This window comes from Canis lupus, chromosome 2 (assembly GCF_011100685.1).
Source record: "Canis lupus familiaris isolate Mischka breed German Shepherd chromosome 2, alternate assembly UU_Cfam_GSD_1.0, whole genome shotgun sequence".
Lineage (NCBI taxonomy): Eukaryota > Metazoa > Chordata > Mammalia > Carnivora > Canidae > Canis > Canis lupus.
The window spans coordinates 58,414,198-58,436,828 of record NC_049223.1 but is presented as its reverse complement, the minus strand read 5'-3'; the positions used below and the strand labels follow the sequence as shown (position 1 = coordinate 58,436,828).

The 22,631-nt window shown below is 41.5% G+C and overlaps 1 protein-coding gene across 7 annotated transcripts in view; it reads left to right on the top strand.

Moving 5' to 3' along the window:
• RSPRY1 (ring finger and SPRY domain containing 1) overlaps positions 1 to 22,631 on the top strand; it is a 46,421-nt gene that overhangs the window by 20,550 nt on the left and 3,240 nt on the right. For all 7 annotated transcript variants that reach the window (XM_038530972.1, XM_038530977.1, XM_038530973.1 and 4 more), the window contains 10 exons: positions 517 to 643; positions 1,463 to 1,521; positions 3,606 to 3,672; positions 4,083 to 4,214; positions 5,116 to 5,231; positions 6,408 to 6,551; positions 12,442 to 12,553; positions 15,059 to 15,161; positions 15,496 to 15,648; positions 21,016 to 21,120. In XM_038530972.1, the coding sequence (XP_038386900.1) occupies positions 517 to 643; positions 1,463 to 1,521; positions 3,606 to 3,672; positions 4,083 to 4,214; positions 5,116 to 5,231; positions 6,408 to 6,551; positions 12,442 to 12,553; positions 15,059 to 15,161; positions 15,496 to 15,648; positions 21,016 to 21,120 (1,118 nt within the window). The remainder of the gene's footprint in view (positions 1 to 516; positions 644 to 1,462; positions 1,522 to 3,605; positions 3,673 to 4,082; positions 4,215 to 5,115; positions 5,232 to 6,407; positions 6,552 to 12,441; positions 12,554 to 15,058; positions 15,162 to 15,495; positions 15,649 to 21,015; positions 21,121 to 22,631) is intronic.

Genomic DNA, 22,631 nt, shown 5'->3' with positions numbered 1-22,631 from the left:
CAGACATTTGGGCACAACATGGAAAAACATTATGGACAGAAGAGAAAGCCTTTGGCCTAGACACTGATGAGCTGACCTTTGCCTAAGCTTTATAAGAGGTTTTCTGTTGTAATTTGCTTCAAAACCTCTGGCAAGATTTGTTCTTGTTTGATTTTTTTAAAAAAGGAAAAAAATTATAAGTAACTTTTTATTTCAACCTCATTAAGGTGTTGTTGTTACCAATCATACTGGCATTTGGGTAGATTTAGTCTAATGATTCAAGAGTACATAGCATATTTTTGATACAACTGGTACATTTTGAATGAAATGGAATCTAGCAATTCATGTAAGAAAACTTCTAGGTTGATCAAATTAGCATTTCCCTTCATTAGTGATATCATTGGGTGCATTATATCATTTTTGTATGTATGTTCATTCTGAGTTAATAGCTGGCTATAGCTTTTGTCTCAATTTCCTTGGAGGAGAAAAAAGTCTAATACATTTTATCAAATTCACTTGTTACATTTTTGTTTTTAGGATGCACTCCAGAAATTGACTGAGATTCTGAATTTAAATGGAGAAGTAGCTTGCCAGGACTCTGGTCATCCTGCCAAACACAGAAACACATCTGCAGTCCTAGGCTGTTTAGCCGAGAAACTAGCAGGTAACTGGGAATCTCTACCAAGAAAGCTCTCCAGTGGTTTGACATAAAGGGGAAGATTGCACTACAGGACTTTAATCAAACTTGCCATACCAAAAGGAGTGTTTCTCCCCCACCCACCACTACTACCAAAAAAAAAAAAAAAAGAGGGCCAAGAACAAGTTAACTGGAAAAAAATTACTCAAAAGGCCAAAAAGATAATTGCAATTTAATATAGCTTTGAGGATTCTCAGAGACATTTAAAAGAAAAATTTTTACTTATTTGCTTTAAAATTAAGAATAAAAGACTCAATTCAGTATAATAAATATTTATATAGGTGTATGTTTATGCATATAATAGATACCATACATGAATACACTTTATAAAGTTTAGCCAGATACTGGAGATGTTCTAAGTCAGGGAAGAGGAAAAGGAATTTTAAATTGGAGCCATTCCTAAGAAAAGAAGCAGATATTTAACTTGTTTATGAACATTACCCACTTTAGGCAGTTTAATATCCAAATACAGGTGAATAGCTCAGCTAGTTAGATGGTGTATGATGGAAGAAACAACAGATTCAGAGTCAGGACACTTGGTTACTGGTCCCAGCTCTGCCACATGTGCTCCAGGTGCACCGGCCTGACTCATTCCACTGTGGGCTCACTTGCTCAGCTGTGAAATGGGAATGGTGCTGTTCCCTGCCTCAGAGCAAGAGACTTATATAAGAAAATAAGACAGCGTGCGTGAGAGCACCTTGTCAAAGAGTTCTAAAAAGCAATTTGTGCTGATGAAAAATAATATGGCCCATTTCATTATATCTCACGTTTGTTGTGTTTGTCTAGGTCCCGCAAGTATAGGCTTACTTAGCCCAGGAATACTGGAATATTTGCTGCAGTGTCTGGTAAGTAAGGCATCGAAGCCAGTTATTCTTAGTCGTCTACAAGTGTGTGTTTTTCTAAAATTGCCAGCTTAACCACTGGCACAGATTATGGGATTGGTTATAAATTTTATTTGCAGGTGCTTCCTGAGTGTTCATCTATTCCCTCTTATATTAAAAAAAAAAAAAAAAATGAGAGTAGGTTAGGAATTCATTACAAACAAAAGCAGCCAAGTTGGTCTGGTTTTAAGTTTAGTCATAAGATAGCTGCTATGATTGGCTTTTGTGTGCATGTCCTTAGAGTCTGCCAAATGGTAGTAGGGACCTCCACAGTGGAAACAAAATTACATGGCATTCCAAGCCAGGAAACTGTCAGGTCAGATTGCCAGTATATATAAATCTCTACTCCTTCCCTCCCCTCCTGGCTACTGCTCTTATAACTGTTGCCATAGAGTATTTGATCTATTGTCTGTGAAGCTTGTGGTTTTCTGAAGTTGTGCTGTCAGATTGCCCATACTGCTGGACTGCAGACTTGTCTGGTCTATATTTCGAATAGGTATTTTTGCAGGCCAAGTGAGCATTGGCCTTCAAAATCTAGAAAAGACCTTATTTTTCGGTACCTATATGATATGTATGTAAAACACATTCTACTAAGCTAAGCAAGCACTGTGGAGATACAAAAGTAGTATAATAGTCCTTTGCCCTCAAGAAGCTTCCTGATTAACTGAGGGAACAAAACTACCCAGACAAGACACTTAGCCTGCATTTTATGACAGGATGTGATTAAGAGCAAAATCAGGTATTTTAGACTAAGTGCCATAAGAGTTCTGAGAATGTGATGGAAAGGTGTAAGATAGGAGTGGTGAGAGCTAAAGAGCTGTGGGAGACAGGCTTCCTCATGGAGTTTGGACCTCGGCTGGGTCACATCATAAGTTAGGATTTGTCCGTGTACAATGGAGGGGAAAATGGGTTTCTTGGCTAAAGGTATCACCAGCAGGGATCCCTGGGTGGCGCAGCGGTTTGGCGCCTGCCTTTGGCCCAGGGCGCGATCCTGGAGACCCGGGATCGAATCCCACGTCGGGCTCCCGGTGCATGGAGCCTGCTTCTCCCTCTGCCTGTGTCTCTGCCTCTCTCTCTCTCTGTGACTATCATAAATAAATAAAAATTTAAAAAAAAAAAAAAAAATTTAAAAAAAAAAAAAAAAAAAAAGGTATCACCAGCAGAAGCCCAGAGATAGGAATGGCCATGCTCCTGGCATATTAGTGAGAATTGTCTGATCAGGAGACAGTGTTCAGAGACAGGAGGACAGGCCTGGACAGCCTGATGGAAAGGGCTCAGGGCCAGAAAAAGCAGACAGAGGGATTGAAAGCGGATATGGCAAGAAGCAGGGTGCCAAACAGGCTTTGCTATGGGGCAGGCTGGTGGTTATATGAGCTTTGCAGAACCTTTGAGCCCCAGGGAAGTGAGTAGGAATCATCTAATGTTCTAGAGCTCCTTTGCAGGCTCCAAATGGAGCTATGAGAAGGGGTGATGATAAATGCACACACCTGTGGAAGTTAACTGTAATGGGAAGAACGCTCTCCCTCCCACTGTTAGCGTTTCTGTGATTGCTTTCAGAGAACAGATTGAAAACTAAGCCATTGGTTGTTCATTTAATCATTTATCATTTCGTAACTTGGTAATGATGAATGGTTCCTTTAAGGGCTCTGAGTAAAAGTCATTCTTAGCTACAATTCTAGGTTTCCATTTGGCTTGCTTAAATGAATGTAAGAATCAGCATGGTTTTATTTCACAAAGCCCTAATATAAATGTTACTAAGTAGAATAACATAGCGCATTTAACAAAATACTTTTGAAATCTGCATATCTATAAATGGACCCCATGACTTAAAAAAAAAAAAAAAACAGATTTTACGATACTCTAACTTGGTTCCTCATTACTAACAATATTAGCAAGCAGAGATTTGAGGACTTAGATGAGTAAAACTTTAATGACTGCTCACAACAAATCTAGCACACATGACATAAGAAGAGGAAGTTGCTCACTTGCTGCCTCTGCAGGGGAATGATGTTTTTTCTTTTTGTTTTTTATCTTTTGTTGTCTTTCAGAAGTTACAGTCCCACCCCACAGTCATGCTTTTTGCACTTATCGCACTGGAAAAGTTTGCACAGACAAGTAGGTATAGTGACTTCTTACACTAATGATCTTCTGTATCGGTTGTTAAAAATCTTATTTTTCTTACTTACTAAATGAGCTTTTGCTTTAAGCCCCATCAAACGTGCACATGTTCTGTTTTTGTCTGGGTAGATGCCTCAAGGCCAGTAAGATGTAATAGGGATAGAAGCTAAGAGTTTTCTCACCTAAGAATGAGAACTTGGTGACCATTGTCATTCACTTTTTATAGCTAAGAAGTTAGTGATAAGATTGCTACTTACCCGAAAACAGGTGAGGCTCTTGGGCTATGTCATTATTCTAGTTTCCAAGTTTTCTGATTGCCTCTCCTCGCTCCTGCCCACCTGTTTACCTCGCCCACAAATCATCCTACTCTTTCATGGTTGCTCTAAGGTTTCTGTCTTCCCAAACAGGTGAAAATAAATTGACTATCTCTGAATCCAGTATTAGTGACCGGCTTGTCACATTGGAGTCCTGGGCTGATGATCCTGATTATCTGAAGCGTCAAGTAGGCTTCTGTGCCCAGTGGAGCTTAGACAATCTCTGTAAGTAGATAAGACATTGTCCTTTATTAAAATGCCTGCTTCTTTGTCCAAACCCATTTCTTACATAGGGTCACCATTCTTCATTTTGTAATAGCGAGTGTGATGCTTTCCTTGTAAGGGCTTACACTGTAGGTGAAATAGCAGAAAAGTATTCTAGAGATCATCCAAATAAGAATTATATGGCACACTTCTAATTCCAGCACTCTTCTATTCAAAAACTTTTACCCTCCTTCCTGCTGCATCAGGGCCATTAATCAGATATCAGTGTCCAATCAACTCTTCCTTCCACAAACTATTACCTCACTGTCCTGCAAGCAGGCCCCAGTCATCCCTACCTCTAGGCCTTTCCCTCACTTGGTGTTCCTTCTCTTTACCCTTCTCCCTGTCCTAAAATGGCTCTTCAGAACTCAAGATACATCTTACCTATGCCAGGAGGGCTGCTCCTGGCTTTTCTTTTTCTCCTCTAAGGGCTGCTAGAACTAAAACTGTCCTACTACTAAATCCTCGCTCCCCCTCCATAGTTAGCACAGGCTAAAGTATGGTCAATGTGTATATCCCTCCTCCATACCACAGCACTGTGGAGAGTTATTTTATGCACAGTCTGTATGGTGCCAGTGAAAGAATTGTTTCAAAAAAGTATAATTCGGGTTTTGTTGCATGCAGAATAAGAAATCCAGTGAACAGAAGCATAAAGCTAGCCGTGCTGTCCTAGTTGTCCTAGCTTTTGCTTGGTTGGTCCTCACATGATAGTGTGGCAGGAGGGAAAGGTTTTAAGTCTCCCTACAATTCTGCCATTTCTGAGCACCTGCACTTCTTAACTAGAATGGCAGTCAGTGAGGATGCTGGGTTTTTTCCCACAACAGCCTGCCTTAAAAACATGACTACTTTTTTTTTTTTGCAGTTTTAAAAGACAGTAGGCAGCTGACATATGAGAAAGTGGACTTGAATAGCATTAGGGCCATGCTGAACAGCAACGATGTCAGCGAGTACCTGAAGATCTCGCCTCACGGACTGGAGGTAAAACTTCCATAGATGGCACATGTGGGGGGGAAATCTTTCACACCCTGGTTCTGAACAAAGAGCACTTTCTTGCAGAATACATGGAAGTTTATGTCCTGTTCTTATAGTGTTTAGAGGTAGAGGGTGCATGCAGAAAGAGAGTGTTTGGGATATTACTTACTCTTCTATATCCCACATGGTGCTATTACAGATGGTAAGCACTATAATATTTGATAATTTGATTGTTTTTTTATAGCTTCAAGTTTTTATTTAAATTCCAGTTAACATACAGTGTAATAATTCGTTTCAGGTATAGAATTTATTGATTCATCACTTACATACAACACCCAGTGCTCATCATAACCAATTCCCTCCTTAATCCCCATCACCCATTTACTCCATCCCCCCTTCTCCCCCAGCAACCCTCAGTTTGTTCTCTGTAGACAATTTGATTCAAATATGTCTTTCAATCTCTGCCATCTTTTTCATCCAAAGATACAAAGACTAGTGTTCCTTTTTTTTTTTTTTTTCCTTTTTTTTTAAGACTAGTGTTTCTAAAAGAGGCTCTTCCTTTTTGAATCCCTGCATCACCAGTTGTATTCTGTCTTGTGCTTCCCCTCCTCCCTGTATGTTGGAGATGTTGCTGATTTTGTGGTGCAGGTTGATGAAAGCTGCTTATGTACAGGAAGGCACCATCAGGCACCAGACACCTCAGGATGAAAGAGCTGTTTGAAGAATGGCTGTAGACAGCTCTTTGATCTTACGTTATTGCCAAATGCCTGCCGTAGTTTTCTACTTTAGATTATTTTTAGGTACCCCGTCTTATACCCTTCAATGTCCTCCTCTCTCTGCATCCTAACAAGTACAGGTTAAGGCCATGTTGACGCATTTGCAAAAGATTCTACTGGGGAGGTAAAGCTCTGTACTTCAAAAAGAAGCCAGTAACCTCATGAATGCTTACTGCAGCCATCTTTGAGGCCTTCCAAGCCTGTTAGAACTCCCTGGGAATAAAACTATAAAAGAGCCTCTTTCACTCTGTTTTGCACTTTGTGTCACTGAGGATGTATGGAGAAAGAAACAACCATCTACCAGCAACTTCAATAAGGAAGAAGACATTCCACCTCTGGGCGGTCGTTTATCTTCCGTGGTCTTCAGGCATTGATGGTGGGCTGTCACATGCTTTGGTTTTGCCAGGCTCGCTGTGATGCCTCCTCTTTTGAAAGCGTGCGTTGCACCTTCTGCGTGGATGCTGGGGTATGGTACTACGAAGTCACCGTGGTCACTTCTGGTGTCATGCAGATTGGCTGGGCCACACGAGACAGCAAATTTCTCAATCATGTGAGTACCCTAGAGAACTGTGTAGAGGGGGACAACAGCAGTTTTTTGGTGAGTGGGTGGAGGACATGAATTTTCCAGGTAAGTTTGCACAATAATCATTTCTTGGGCTGAACCACATGCTGCCAGATCCCTTGCAGGGCTTGCTAACCTGTTTCAGAAATAGGAAAACACAAGGAAAATTGCCCCTCAGTTTTTTTTCCCCTCGAGTTTTTTCACCTAGAGGTTAGGTGTGTCCTTTGTCTTTGTAGGCTCTCCTCCAGCCCCAGCCGCACATCTCTAGCTCAGTTTTTATATTGGGATTTGTGATGACTTTTACCTCGCATTTAAGCTGTAAGAACTTTGTAGGAATTCTCTTCCTTTCATAAAGTTCTAGATGTTGGATTGACTTCATTTACTTGATTTTTACCTTGTAACTAGTAGGCACATTTGTTTTCGATATTTAGCATTTATCTTCTGTTACAGAAAGCTGTCGTGTAGGGGGAAGATGAAACCTGCTAGAGGAAGCAGGATTCAGCTACCGCTACTTGAGTATGAGAGGCTGGAGTTCCTCCCTTTCCTACAGATGTTGATTTCTTGCCAATTTATGCCCTCCCGATGCCCAGCCTGAACAGCCTCCTTGGGTTTTTTGTTTTTTTGTGTTTTTTTTTTAAGATTTTATTCACCCATTCATGACAGACACAGAAAGAGAGGGAGAGGCAGAGACACAGGCAGAGGGAGAAACAGGCTCCACGCAGGAACCCGATATGGGACTCGATCCCGGGTCTCTAGGATCACACCCTGGGCTGAAGGCGGTGCCAAACCGCTGGGCCACCGGGGCTGCCCTCTTTGTGTTATTGCAATTTTAAGCTGTTTGGAATTAATCCAGTTTTGATCTGGAATATTTTGTGGACACAGGTTTTTACTCTTCGAACGGGAACACCCCTTGAATTACTTTGTTAATCTAAACAATAGTCTCCCATAGGTAAGGTCCTAGGATGGGGTTTAGACGTGAACCAAACTGAGCTAGCCTGTCAGAAGCATAGTTTCAGAAGGGTCCTTTCAGCAAAGCTGTATAGCATCTTGGAACTGTGTGTTGCTAAATTCCTTGTTGGAGAGACAACTGGAGGAAGAGGGCGAGTGAAGAGATCAGATTCTTGTCCAGGATGGAGACTAGAGCCCAGTCTGTGATTGCTTTCATTGGGAAATTTCCCTGATGAAGGGCTTCCTCATTGACTGGGCCTTAATTAAAACCTGGATGCGTGGGGCTTGATTGTGACACCACAAAAGTTAGAAGTATGTGGGTCTGGAGAACAATGCCAATTAGTCTCTTAGTTCTCACCTTAGTTCTCACCTGCTTTAAAGCAGGTAGTATCAGTTACCCTGACGGCCTGCCCCAAAGGATATCCTGAAGACAGTGTTTTTTTTGTTTGTTTGTTTTGTTTTTAAACTTTTTTTTTTAATTTTTTATTTTATTTTATTTATGATAGTCATACAGAGAGAGAGAGAGAGAGCCAGAGACATAGGCAGAGGGAGAAGCAGGCTCCATGCACCAGGAGCCTGACGTGGGATTCGATCCTGGGTCTCCAGGATCGCGCCCTGGGCCAAAGGCAGGCGCCAAACCGCTGCGCCACCCAGGGATCCCTGAAGACAGTTTTTTAGGACTTGGTGAGGAAAAGGGGCTTCATTTCCAGAGCACTATCTTAGAGCCAGTAGTCTGATTCCCACCACAGTTTTTTTACTTTCAGAATTTCCATTTCCCAGATGAGAAAACTGAGACTGAGGGAAGGACCTAAAGAATCTCAAACTACAATTCAGGGTCCTTCCTGTTCTCTTTGCATTTGAAAATGGGAAGAATCTCAGAGAATTAGCTAGACTCTTCATTTGGATGTAAACAAAAATTGTTCCTGGGCGGCCCGGGTGGCTGAGCGGTTTAGCACCACCTTCAGCCCAGGATGTGATCCTGGAGATCCGGGATCAAGTCCCATGTTGGGTTCCCTGCATGGGGCCTGCTTCTCCTTCTACCTGTGTCTCTGCCTCTCTCTCTGTGTCTCTCATGAATAAATAAATAAAATCTAAAAAAAATAAAAAAAAAAATTGTTCCAGAACTAGAAGAAAGATGGATTCCTTTGGGGGGAAGCTTTGATACAGCATTTGTTTCTCTTCATTTGGCAGCAAACCCACCACAGATCTATGTGTAGTATATGTGATTCTGAATGACTAAAAATTTTTTTATTGATCAGTGAAGCTGGATCATTTTGTCTGGTAGATTAAACTGATTTCTCCCATATAGTTGGAGAAACTTTGGCTCCTCAAATTAAGAAGCTTAAAAAGATGTTTTCCTACTCTAAATTGTCTGATAGACTTTGAATTCCTTTCTTTCAAAAACAAAAAATATATATTTACCCTGATCCAAGCACAGGTTGGTTCCCTGTTAGAAATCAATGGAGTCTGCTATCTCTTTCCCCAAATGTAGGATTTTAATCATGTTGCCAAATTGAAAACTTTGCTTCAAATAGACATTGTTCTGGTAATTCTGAATCTTTGTGCCTGTATAGACAGGGTGTGGTTTTATGGAATAAGTCATCCCTAGAAATACCCAGTTTCTAAAGACTTGAGGTTTATTCACAGTGCCTCTTGCTTTAACTCTTACTGCTTGGGCTTCAGTGTTTAAAGTGTCATACTCAGAGACAGAGCATTAAAATGAGAATCTTAACGGTAGTCCTTGTTCAGGTCACCCACAGAATAGTTTATCTTGTTGTGTTGTGTATTTTTATGGAGGTTTCGGTGGAGCAAATCTTTAAGGGTGCATCTTAAGTTATCTGAAATACCTTTTGCCTTCTCGTGAGCATCTACCACGTGACAAATCTTTTATATGCTATCTCTAATCTTTTCAAGAATTTGAACACCTGGGGGAAAGGTGTTCTCCCCATTTAAAGATGAGAAGAGTGAAGGACGCCTGAGTGGCCCAGTGGTTGAGCATTTGCCTTTGGCTCAGGGAATGATCCCGGATTCCTGGGATGGAGTCCCACATCAGGCTCTCTGCATGGAGCCTGCTTCTCCTCCCTCTGCTTGTATCTCTGCCTCTCTTTCTGTGTCTCTTATGAATGAATAAATAAAATCTTAAAAAAAAAAAAAAAAAAAAAAGGCCAGGATGCCAACACTTCTGCCACAAATCAGTCCTAACCATCCCTTTGTGTAGGGTCACTCATACCAAACTGGGTGTCTATTAGAACAATCCAGTTGGCCAACCTACCCTTCCACCTCCAGAGCAGGAGGCAGGACCCTGTATCTTCATTACATTACATAAAACAGGAAGCGGTTAGGATGCTGGACAGCAGAAAATAGGATCATGTCACCACATGGACAAGGGTTCAAAATATTTCGTGAATGACAGTTATGGATAAAACTTTGTTTTTAATAATGTTTCCATGACTAAAATATATGTAATATATGTGACCATAAACAAGCAGATCAAAATTATCTCCCAAGTACTAAGTTAGCTACCCTGTCCTCTCATTTACCTGTCTCAGCCAGCAGAAACCATAGTTAGCCCTGCTGGAAATGTTTTCAGGTTGACAGAGGGTGTAGTACATCTAGATTGTTCTCTGAGATGTCAGCTCAAAGGAATTTTTAAAGTGCATCTCTGCTTGGCAGAAACACCTACTTCTTAGTCTGTAGAGATCTGTGGTTGAAATTAATAGAGCTCCACCTTTGTCCCACAATGCCACTTCTACTGTGAAATTTATCCAGATATGGAAGACATTGCATGGTGAGGTCTGCTATTAACCAATTCTTGTGGCTAGGAATCTTCTAGAAATTTCTATCAATTGTTCCATTGAGGACTTCCTAGGACATTAGAAAGTAAAGGTAGAAAAGAATTGTCTTTTGCCTATATCCAACACCCATAAAATAAAAAATAAGTTTTTTACTTGTTCAGGCTTTGAAGGGAGCAAGGTATTCTAAGTAAACTGATGAATTTCTTCTCGGCCTACAGACAGGAAGATGCAAATTTATTTAAGTCGTGAATAGTCTGCATAGGGACGCCTGGGTGGCTCAGTAGTTGAGTGTCTGCCTTCGGCTCAGGGGGTAATCCTGGGGTTCCGGAATCGAGTCCCACATCGGGTTCCTTGCATGGAGCCTGCTTCTCCCTCTGCCTATGTCTCTGCCTCTCTCTGTGTCTCTCATGAATAAACAAAATTTTAAAAAAATAGTCTGCATAATGCATTTATAACAGCTAGTTCAGAAGCTTCTCTTTGGAGAACACTCATCAGAATTCAGTATATTGTAGTCCAGGAACATGTTCGAGCCTTTTTTCCAATTGATGTCCTCACTGGAGCATCTGCCTGGCTCAGTCAATAGAGCATGCAGGTCAACCTCAGGGTCATAAATTCAAGCCCCATGTTGAGCGTGGAGCCTACCAAAAAAAAAAAAAGTGGATTTGATCTCCTCACCACATTGTTTATTCCCATAGAACAAGCAGACCAGGAGCACCTGGGTGGCTCAGTGGTTGAGCATCTGCCTTTGGCTCAGGTCATGGTCCTGGGATCAAGTCCTGCATCAGGCTCCCCACAGGGAGCCTGCTTCTCCCTCTGCTTATGTCTCTGCCTCTCTCTTGTGTGTCTCTGATGAATAAATAAATAAAATCTTTAAAAAAAAAAAAAGGAGAAGGGGGAGGGCAGCCCTGGTGGCTCAGCGGTTTAGCACCACCTTCAGTCCAGGGCCTGATCCTGGAGACCCGGGATCAAGGCCCCCGTTGGGCTCCCTGCATTGAGCCTGGTTCTCTTCCTCTGCCTGCCTCTCTCTCTCTCTCTCTCTCTCTCTCTCTCTCAAATAAATAAATAAATAAATAAATAAATAAATAAAATCTTTAAATAAAAATTTTAAAAAGGGACACCTGGATGGCTCAGCGGTTGAGCGTCTGCCTTCAGCTCAGGGTGTGATCCCAGGATCTGGGATCAAGTCCTGTACTGGGGCTGTCTGCAAGGAGCCTGCTTCTCCCTCTGTCTATGTCTCTCTCTGTGTGTGTGTGTCTCTCTCTCTGTGTTTGTCATGAATAAATAAATAAATCTTCAAAAAAAGAAAGAACAAGCAGACCATCACCAGGACCTGAGATCTTGCTTGGATTTGGCCCACATTTTCAATCCTTTTCTCCACTAACAATCTTTCACCTTTGGCCTTTGAAGGAAGATAGCAATTGTCTGATATGCATGCTGCTTCTGTTCTATTTTTTCATAAGCACTTAATATCCCTCCACCCTTTTAACAATAAAATAACTGAAATAATTAAAAGGCAATAGGTAATCAAAAGAAGCTGCTAAGGACCTATATAATGCTCCAGTTGAGCCTACCTCAGAATAGCTATTAGCTGATTATCCACTATAACCTTTCTCTTGTTTCCAATTTTGACATCTCTGAGCATGTGGTTCTTGTGAAGTCTACTACATGCAAGAAAGGTGTTTGCCCAACTGCAATGAAGTGGAAAGCACACTGGTCTTGGAATCAGAAGATTCCAGTGTCCAGACTTTCTGAGTAATGGTTTGTCCTTGGGCAACATGGTTGACCCCTCGGAGCCTTTATTTTCCCTTAAAGTGGAGTCTGAAAAAAACAAACAAAAAAAAATAAAAATTAAAAAAAAAAAAGTGGAGTCTGATGGCATCAGCCTCAAATAACATTTAGTGATTCAGTGAACTAACAAATGTGAAAACTTGGGAGATATTTGTTGGTAAAGCCATTATCTAGTCACAGAGAACCAGGCCACATCAGAATTTAGTATCTTCTAAGAACCATAGGCTCCCTTCATCCCAAAAGCTTCAAATTCCAGCCACCAGATTAATGGTTACAAAGACACACCGTCTTTTCCCTGAACACAGCAGGCAGAGCTTGCTAATTTTCTGGGCCCTGTCTCCCTCCAGGAAGGCTACGGCATTGGAGACGATGAATACTCCTGTGCATACGATGGCTGCCGGCAGCTGATTTGGTACAATGCCAGAAGTAAGCCTCACCTACACCCGTGCTGGAAAGAAGGTATTCATTCCTCTCTGTCATGAATTTATCGACTAGATTAACATCTGGTTATGATGAGGCATCTATTATGTTAGGCCTTAAAATATTTTAATGGAAAAAGATTTTATGTGAAAAAGGGATATGAGCCTTTGTATTCCCTGTGATGGATGTGACCAGTATTCTGATAAGTTCACCTCTGGTGGGGCCCTTCCTTTAGCAAAATCATTTCAGATTATAAAATCCTTAATTTAGGGGGGAAAATGATAAGATTAATATGAGTGTTATTTTATTGAACTCACAACCCCAAGATCAAGAGTAGCACACTCCACTGACTGAGCTAGCCAGGTATCCCTCTGGGTACATGCTTTGAATCACAGCATCCAGGGAAATACTGAGGATGCTGAAATTGTAATGCCAGTAAAATGAAGATTTTTCAGAGTAAAGATGGCTGGTGAAAAGGCACTCTTCTGCCACATTCTGGGCCCTTCTAGAGAAGCTTTTAAAGACCACTCGAGAACTTTAAGCCTTAAACATACCTGCCCAGCTTCCATTCTCCAGACCGCAGGCTTGGGATGCTGCAGGAGGCGCATACTGCCAGGACTGTCAATCATGGCTCTAGGATTTTAGCAGGAATATATTTTATCAACTTATGGTCTCTTTTGACCCAATCAGTGTTCATTCCATCCATTTTGCAGTATCCAGTACCTTAGACCCATGAAAATAATTTATTAAGGAAAGATTCAAGCAGCAAAGTTACAGTCATACGGTTTGTTAAAGGATTTAAGATTGTTGAATCTTTTTTATCCCCAACTAAATACAGTGAAAACAGGCTTCCCCCTGCTATGGCACCATTGCACTGGAGAATAGTATTCTTGGGAGGCCTTCTACTGGTCCTACTTCATTTTGAAGATGTAAAGACATATGGTAGGGGATAGAACCTCTGGAAAGATTTTACCCTCAGCATGGAACAATATTGGGGAAAGAACTCCACTCCTTCTCTAAGCATCTCTGTCTTGGTTTCCTGCACCGATAGCATTATGGATGTCAACTGACTTTAAAGGCATGCTAAGAGAACAGGAATCTGACCACTGCTGTGAGGGGATGGCTCCACCTAATTAGCTCAAATGATAGTGTGGGAAAAGAGAAACCTGAAAAGCCAATATAAGCCTTCATTTTAACAGCTGGCAGGTTCTTAAAGGAACATAAAAGCTCTCCATTTAGCAGACCTGAAGATGGAAGCACTGTCTACAAAGACTGCCTCACTTGTGTTTTTAATAATTTTGAAAAGGATTACTGAAGTAATACATTTAGCATAAAAATTTGAAAAATAGGAGAAAAGCAAACTGAAAATCCCTTATAATTTTTTTTAAAGATTTTATTTATTTGACAGAGAGCACAAGTAGGGGGAGCAGCAGGCAGAGGGAGAGGGACAAGCAAACTCCCTGCTGAGCAGGGACCCCACACACACACCACTACCACCACCACCAATGTGTGGCTCTATCCCAGGACCCTGAGATCATGACCTGAGCCAAAGGCAGACGCCTAACCAACTAAGCCAACCAGGCACCTCTAATTTTTTTTTTAAACACTTAAAATTTGGTATATTTTTTGCTGTTGTTATATATGCCTTGAGCAGCTTTCCAGATTATTAAATAACATTATTTTTAATGGCTTTTTCAATAACCCATTATATCATTATACTATATCAACCAATGCTCCCAAGGGGTTGGACAATTCGATTTTTGCTTTTGAAAATTATGATTAAAAAAATATTACAAACCATTCTGGCTTTCTCAGGATAAACCCCTGGAAGGGAAACTTCTTTGGCTTGGGGGATATAGAACTTCAAGGCGTTTGCCATCTATCGACAGATTCTCCTCCACCAGCTTTGAGTATCCATATTTCTTGTCATCACTGTATAATTTCATGTGTTTATTATTTTTAACAGTTAATTTTTTTATGATTTTATTTATTTATTAAGAGAGACACAGGCAGAGGGAGAAGCAGGCTCCCTGCAGGGAGCCTGATGTGGGACTCAATCCCAGATCTCCAGCATCAGGCCCTGGGCTGAAGGTAGCGCTAAACCGCTGAGCCACCTGGGCCGCCCATCTTTGACAGTTTAAAAGGCAGAAACTTTGAGTGCGGATGAATGATTTTTTTTTTTTTTTAACATGCTTTTGAGCAGTTGTTATCTCTGGGAGTTGTTACTCAGTGGAGAGGCAAGGAAGCACAGGATTTGGACCTGGCCATATTTCACTGATCCCAAAATGCACATTTTTCCACATTCTAACATCTTTGAAATTGAGGTGAAACCTAAAATTGATAGTTTGTCACAGATTAATTGGCAGCATTTTCTTCTTAATGGTACATTAAAGTATTAGATCAGCTGTAGAAAAAGTGAGGAAGGTGAATGTGTTAATACATGGCTATAGATTTATACAGTGATGTATTTAACGCTTGAGACACTGAGCAGAATCCTGGCAGTAGTAAACCCTTACCCTAATAATGTTCCACTTTATCCTCTAGGAGACACAGTAGGATTTCTGTTAGACTTGAATGAAAAGCAAATGATCTTCTTTTTAAATGGCAACCAGCTGCCTCCTGAGAAGCAAGTCTTTTCATCTACTGTGTAAGTAGCTTTCCTTAGTCAAAAATTTGAGTAGATACGTGGAATTCACTTTTCTCCAGAAAAAGACTTTGTCCACTTATATAGTCAGTTGTAATGAGAAATAATTTTATTTTGAGTCATTGGGGGCCCATTTGATCATACTTAAAACGGTCCCAAAGTTTGATATGGGAAATGAGGGCAGGATAGTGTCAGGGTCACAGCCCTATCTAGTTTAGTAAACAGAATCTGTCACCCTCCTTTCTGCTAGGGTACAATATCTAAAAGCCACTTTGTGTATGAGTATTACTTTGTTTTCATGAATTCTCTTGACCTCTGTCATTGTTTTTATTTCTAGATCTGGATTTTTTGCTGCAGCTAGTTTCATGTCATATCAACAATGTGAGTTCAATTTTGGAGCTAAACCATTCAAATATCCACCATCTATGAAATTTAGCACTTTTAATGACTACGCCTTCCTAACAGCTGAAGAGAAAATCATTTTGCCAAGGTAAGGAGACCACTTAGGCTGTCTGCAGACTTTCACCGCATTTCGTGAGAAGCTGAAACAGTTCCTTGAGACTTTTTTTCAGCTTTTAAATAATTTTTAAAACCTGAGTTTTTGTTTGTTTGTTTTAAAGCCTGAGTTTTTAAATAATTTTGAAAACTTGAGTAAAATGGATGACCTCCTAGGAAATATAAATTACTCAAAGAGATACAAACCAGTTATTACAAAATTAATTGAATCAAAGTAAGGGGTATGTCCCCCAAAACCACCAGACCCAGGTTGGTTTCATAAGAGATTTCCACCAAAGTTTTAAGTAACAGATAACTTCATTACTATTTAAAATGTTACAGAACCCAGGAAGAAAAAGCACTTCCAAATAATTTTATGAACTAAATAACATTGGTATAAAAACCAGACAACATAACACATGAACATACACAAAAAAAAGCCCCTTAACTAACTTTACCTGAAGGTCAATGAAAAGTCCTAAACATTAGGAAATCAAGTATATCTTTTAACAGATGTGCTGTTAACTTTGGGATTTGTTGAAATAGACTTCCTGTTGGGTTTAGCCATTGTGGCAAAGATGCCAACACTGCTCTGCAGCCATTAGGACAGAGAATGCCATCTTGGATAAAATTCCACAGCCCCACTTTTCTAAAAACTGTGATCAGCATTGTCTCCTGGATGAATAGCTGCTTTTCTTCCTCTGTGATAAACGTGGTCTGTTCCTTAAGCTAGGAGAGACTCCAGACACTTCCTAGTAATGACCTCAACTTGGAGCTTATTTGACCATATGAGCCAAAGGTTATCATTTTTTAACAGAGCAGCTTTCTGGGCCTATGTGAGAAAGAGCATCCCTGCTAGTAACGCCACTTGGGTCAGATCAGTGACAGAATCTGTCAGCACTCAAGGAGGTCCCACTGGCTACGGTGGAGCCAGGGTTGAGCCGTCATGCCCCTGAAGGTATCTGTAACACAGTGTTGTAATCCTAGCTCCTGTTGTGGCTAAGAAAGCAGGTCTGCAAACAGTCCTTCTGGGCTGTGCTTCACCTTGGACTCGGTGTCTCAAGGCCAAAAGTGGCTCAGCAGTTTCCAATGAACCAGAAAATGTCACATGGTGACCCAGCAGCATTGCCTGCTACAATAGAACCTCTGTGATATGGCAGGAGTAGAAGGGCCACGTACATGCCAGCTCAGGAACCTGAGGTTCACTCCTAGAACTCCCCTGCCACGTGGCTTGGTGTCTGACAGAGATTCTGAACTTTAAATTCCTTTTGGTGAACATATGAAGTGATGATACCTTGCACGTCTGTCCTGCCTCATTCCTTTTTACTTAGCCTGTCTTCTTGGATGTAGCCTGGCATTAGGCCTGCCTTGTGCCATACACCCTGAAAGGGGAATGCAGAACCCAAGAGCTCCCCTGGAGGCTGCCATAGTTCACACTGCTCCAGCACTTAGTGAACCACCCCTGCAGAATTAAACTTTGCAAGTCAGATGACAGGGTGCATGACTGTCTTAAACATCTGCCTTCCGGGCAGCCCCGGTGGCGCAGCGGTTTAGTGCCGCCTGCAGCCCAGGGCGTGATCCTGGAGACCCTGGATCAAGTCCCACGTCAGGCTCTCTGCATGGAGCCTGCTTCTCCCTCTGCCTGTGTCTCTGCCTCTCATTCTCTCTCTGTGTCTCTATGAATAAATAAATAAAATCTTTAAAAAAAAAAAACTGCCTTCCACTCAGGTCATGATCCCAAGGTCTTGGGATCCAGCCCTTTGTTGGGCTCCCTACTCATCAAGGAGTCTGCTTCTCCCTCTCCCTTGTCCTGCCCTCTGCTTGTGCTCTTGCACTCTCTCTCACTCTCTCTCTTTCTCTCTCTTTCAAATAAATAAATAAAATCTTAAAAAAAAAAAGTCAGATGGCAATAGGTATCACCTATAAAAAGTCTTTTACGGGCAGGTTCTATGTAGTCTCTCAGTTCCCTGTCAGCTTGACACAAGGTGCAGACGGCCCTAAATGAGAGCGGTGTTAGAGGCTAGGACAACCTCACCTTGCATTGTCTCTGAGTGGCACCAACATAAGAATCAGTGGAGGCCAAGTAAACCTCCTGCTGCTACCTTGTACCCCTTTAACATTACAGTTGCACCTCATTACAGATTGTAGCATTAGGTGTGGATGTGCCTAAGACAGTTTTCCATGTATCTGTTTACTCATTGGAATATATTCCTTTCTGGCTTCCTGGTGGGAGATCATCGCCCTGTGACTAATTGGGAACTTATAAATTCTATATGGTATATACTCACTGTCTCTAATTCTCCTTCATTCATTCTTTTTTTATCCCTCCTCTCAACCTTTTTGTTAGGAGGAACTTCAAATGCAAAAGAAAACAAGAGTACAGTGATGAACCATATCCCCTCTCAGCCACAATAGTCATCCACTAGAGGCCAGGATTGTAGAACTGCTGGCTACTTTCATTCGTTAATAACTCCATTATCATTCCAGGTTCCCTGGCCACAATCCCAGAGTTACCTTTGACACCATACTTTCTGCTATTCCCTACATCCTATCCCTCAGCCACCCTGGGGGCTGGGCCTTCTGAATGTATCCCAAATCCAACTACTTCTTGTCACTCTCACTGCAGCCACCATTGTCCAAGCTGCCATCATTTCCTACGTGTATCATTTTTGCCCTGACATTTAGCTTCTGCCTGGATCCCCTTCAGTCTATTCAACACAGCTTCCAGAATGATTTTGTTACAGCTTAAATCAGATTGTGCCCTTTTCTGCTCAAAAGACTCTAGTGGCTTTTCATTTCACTTAAGGTGAAAACTTAAATTCTTACTGTGACCTTGTAGGCTGTAAACGATTTGTCCCTTCCTCTCCTTTGTTATTTCTCTGATTTTATCTCCCTTTTTTTTTTTTTTTTAAGATTTTATTTATTTATTCATAGAGACAGAGAGATAGGCAGAGACACAGGCAGAGAGGGAGAAGCAGGCTCCATGCAGGGAGCCTGACCTGGGACTCGATCCAGAGTCTCCAGGATCACGCCCTGGGCTGCAGGCGGCGCTAACCCACTGCACCACTGGGGCTGCCCTTTATCTCCCATTTTATCTCTTATTTGTTCATGCTCCTTATTCAGCCACCCTGGCCTTGCTGCTCCAGAAACATCCAGATTGTAGCCTCAGGGCCTTTGTGCTGGTTATTCTTGCTACTAGAATAGGCCTGTGTGTTTTCTAGCACCACAAGCAGTTAACTCAATTCTGACACACTCTGTACCTGGAGAGATCATCCCATCCCACAGGTTAAGGGCTCAGTCCTATAAAGCTGTCCTACAACCCCACTTTAGATGACTGTTGCCAGTGTGAATTTTTACAGTGCTTCTGACTGCATCTAAATTGAAGAAAATAAATAAATTAATAAAAGAAATTTAAAAAGAAATTTTAAAAATGGAAGATTCTCATGACTCCCTCATCAGATTTGATTAATTTGTTGGAGTGGCTCACAGAACTTAATAGTTTACTTTCCTAGTAACTAGATTACTAGTTTATTATAAAAGGATATAACATAGGAACAGATGGAAGCAATGCGGAGGGCAAGGCATGTGGGAAGAGGCAAGAAGCCTGCATGCCCTGTGAGCACGCCACTCTCCTCAAACCTCCACGTGTTCACCAACCTTGAAGATTTTCAAACTCTCTCCTCACAGGTTTTTATGGTGGCTTCATTAAGGAGACAGGATTGATGAGAACTTTGGTCATTAGTGATTGAAGTCAACCTCCAGCCCCTCAGCCCTCCTGGGAGGTGGGGGAGGAGTGAAAGTTCCAACCCACTAATTACAGGGTTGGTTCCCCTGGCAAAGCAACCAGCCACAATCTTAGGTTACCTAGGGGCTTTTCAGTATCCACCTAATTAACACAACAAAACATCTTTATTGCTCTCCTCTCTTAGGAAATTTCCAGGGTTTTAGGACCTCTATGCCAGGAACCCAGACCTAGACCAAATGTATATTTATTATAAATCACAATATCAGGGACACCTGGGTGGCTCAGTGGTTGAGCATCTGCCTTTGGGTCAGGGCCTGATCCATGGGGCTCCCTCTGCCTATGTCTCTGCCTCTCTCTGTCTCTCATGAATAAATAAATAAAATCTTTAAATAAATCACAATATCACAAATAGCGTCTCTTCAGATATCATAGGTCTCATTCCCTCATGCCCTTCCTGTCTTAAGTGTCACCTCCCGTGGCTGCCATATTTAAAATGGTATCTCCCTGCTTCTCCTACACACTACCTCATCCTTCTCCCTGCTTTTTCTTCATACTTCTCATCAGCACTTAAAATTCTATATATTTTGCTTTCTCACCTAGTTTCTTTCTAGTCTCTCTTCCATGAAGTGGAAACTTTGTGAAGGCAGGGATATGTTTTTATTCCTCTCTTCATTGTTGCATTTCCAGACTTAGGCTTAAGGTGAACAGAGTGAATATTTCATGTTTCTCTTGCCCAGCTACCAGGTCTGCACCTTCAGCAAAGCAGTTCTGCCTGTCTGCTTTTCCATTTCAGACGGGTCAACATGTAATTTAAGGGTTCTACCCCGAGGTGTGTGGGCTTCCAGAATAGTCTGTGCTGGACTATCATAAACACCTTGAAATTGTATAGGAACTTATATGTGTGCATTTTTCTTGGGAAAATACTGCTTTTCATCAAACTCTCAGAGCTATAGGACTTAAAGGTGAAAATCATCAAACTCTCAGAGCTATAGGACTTAAAGGTGAAAATTTGAAAAGGATCCCTGGGTGGCTCAGCAGTTTGGCACCTGCCTTTGGCCCAGGGCACGATCCTGGAGTCCCGGGGTCAAGTCCTGGGTCAGGCTCCTGGCATGGAGCCTGCTTATCCCTCTGCCTGTGTCTCTGCCTCTCTCTCTCTCTCTCTCTCTCTCTCTCTCTCTATCATGAATAAATAAAACCTTTTAATAAAATAAAATAAATAAAATAAAATAAAATAAAATAAAACTAGTACTAGACTGAGAACCAGGAGTTGAATTTGATTCCTAAATCTGTTTACCATGTGTGTGACCTTACATAAATCCTTTCTATGAACAATGTCTTTGTCTACAAAATGTGAATAACTGCCTCTGTCATTCTCTTCTATAGAAAATCACTATAGGAAAAAAAATAAAAAAATAAAAATAAATTAAAAAAAAAAAAAGAAAATCACTATAGGGTTGAAATGAGATGCAAGTGAGAACCTTACTGACCAAAGCTTAAGGAATACCTATAGTGTACTTCATATGGACAGAGCATTTTCAAAGCATTTAATATGCATCACTGCTAATAGGCCCATTTATGTGTTGACCAAATAAGTTTCAAACTACTCTTTCTACTCAGGCACAGGCGTCTTGCTCTATTGAAGCAAGTCAGTATCCGGGAAAACTGCTGCTCCCTGTGTTGTGACGAAGTAGCAGACACACAGTTGAAGCCATGTGGACATAGGTAAGAGAGTTTGGTCATTTCTTTTGTGTATTGCATTTGGTAAAATTTCCTCCTATTCTAGAACTGCTTTTACAGCTATAGGAGAGAAAGAAATTTCCCTCTGTCCAGAGTTCCTCTAGCTAGACTCAGAATTAAATTTATTTGCTACAGATTAACAGGAGAAAATCAAATTTAGTTTTGTATATATGGGGAATCCACACAGACAAGAAATTCCAAAGACAGACAAAATGATGTAAGTATGTCTTCCTAAGCTAAGGAAAGGGGCAGAAGTCAGGAGGTAAAAAGGTGAAGAAAGCCATTAGCAGGAAGGTGAGAGGAGATGTCTGGAAAACAAAGGTTGCCCTGTTATACAGGTAAGTTTCTTAGTGTGTTAATAATTCTTTTCCTGGTAACAGGTATTCTATGTAAAAATTTTTTAGACAGTTGCAGGGAAGGTACAGTCTCTTCCTGAGACTTTTTCTAGCACCTAGGACCTCGATTATTTTCAGCTCAAAGTAATCTGCTTGTCATTGTGGCCCATCCAGGAGCTGCCTGCCCTTGGACTCTATGCAGTGTTACCAGTTCCATATCTTTTTCTTTTCTTTCTTTCTTTTTTTTTTTTTTTAAGATTTTATTTATTTATTCATGAGAGACACACAGAGAGAGAGGCAGAGACACAGGCAGAGAGAGAAGCAGGCTCCATGCAGGGAGCCCAATGTGGGACTCGATCCCGGGACTCCAGGACCACGCCCTAGGCCAAAGGCAGGAGCTAAACTGCTGAGCCACCCAGGGATCCCCCACAGTTCCATATCTGTCCATTAAAGTTTATTATATACAAAGTGGACTGAATGAGAAATTAGAGTTTGCCAGGGAAAAACATGGCTGTCTTCCAGAAAGTATCTGAAATAGAAGCTGCTTGATGGAAGGCGTCTCTTTTTATTTTTTTTTACTCAGTATTATATTTTAATACAGTTTTCACCTCGCAAAATGTAAAGATTTTTTTTTTAAGATTTTATTTATTTATCCATGAGAGACACAGAGGGATGCAGAGAAAGAGGCAGAGACACAAGCAGAAGGAGAGGCAGGCTCCACGCAGGGAGCCCGACATGGGACTTGATCCCGGGTCTCCAGGATCACACCCTGGGCTGAAGGCAGGCGCTAAACCGCTGAGCCACCCGGGCTGCCCTAAAATGTAAAGATTTTAATAATATTTATGAGCCTCTTGGGAAATCCCTTTCAATTTTATTTTTAGGGCCTCCTCATTTACTTACTATCTACCCTCCTAACCATTGAGAAGGCAACGCCTCCATCCCATCTAACCAAGTTCAGTTATAGGAGATGAACTAGAGGGCAGCCTGGATCCTATAGAAGAGTGTCCAAATATCAGCAAGAGTAACAAGTACAATGCCCCCCAAGAAGGCCTCCCCACCAAGGTTAGAAACAGAAGCTGGGTAGTGTGCCAGCCCTAATCTGGCCCAGGCATATGTGCTGAATGTGGATGAGCAGTACCGAGGGTGATGTCCAAACCAGCT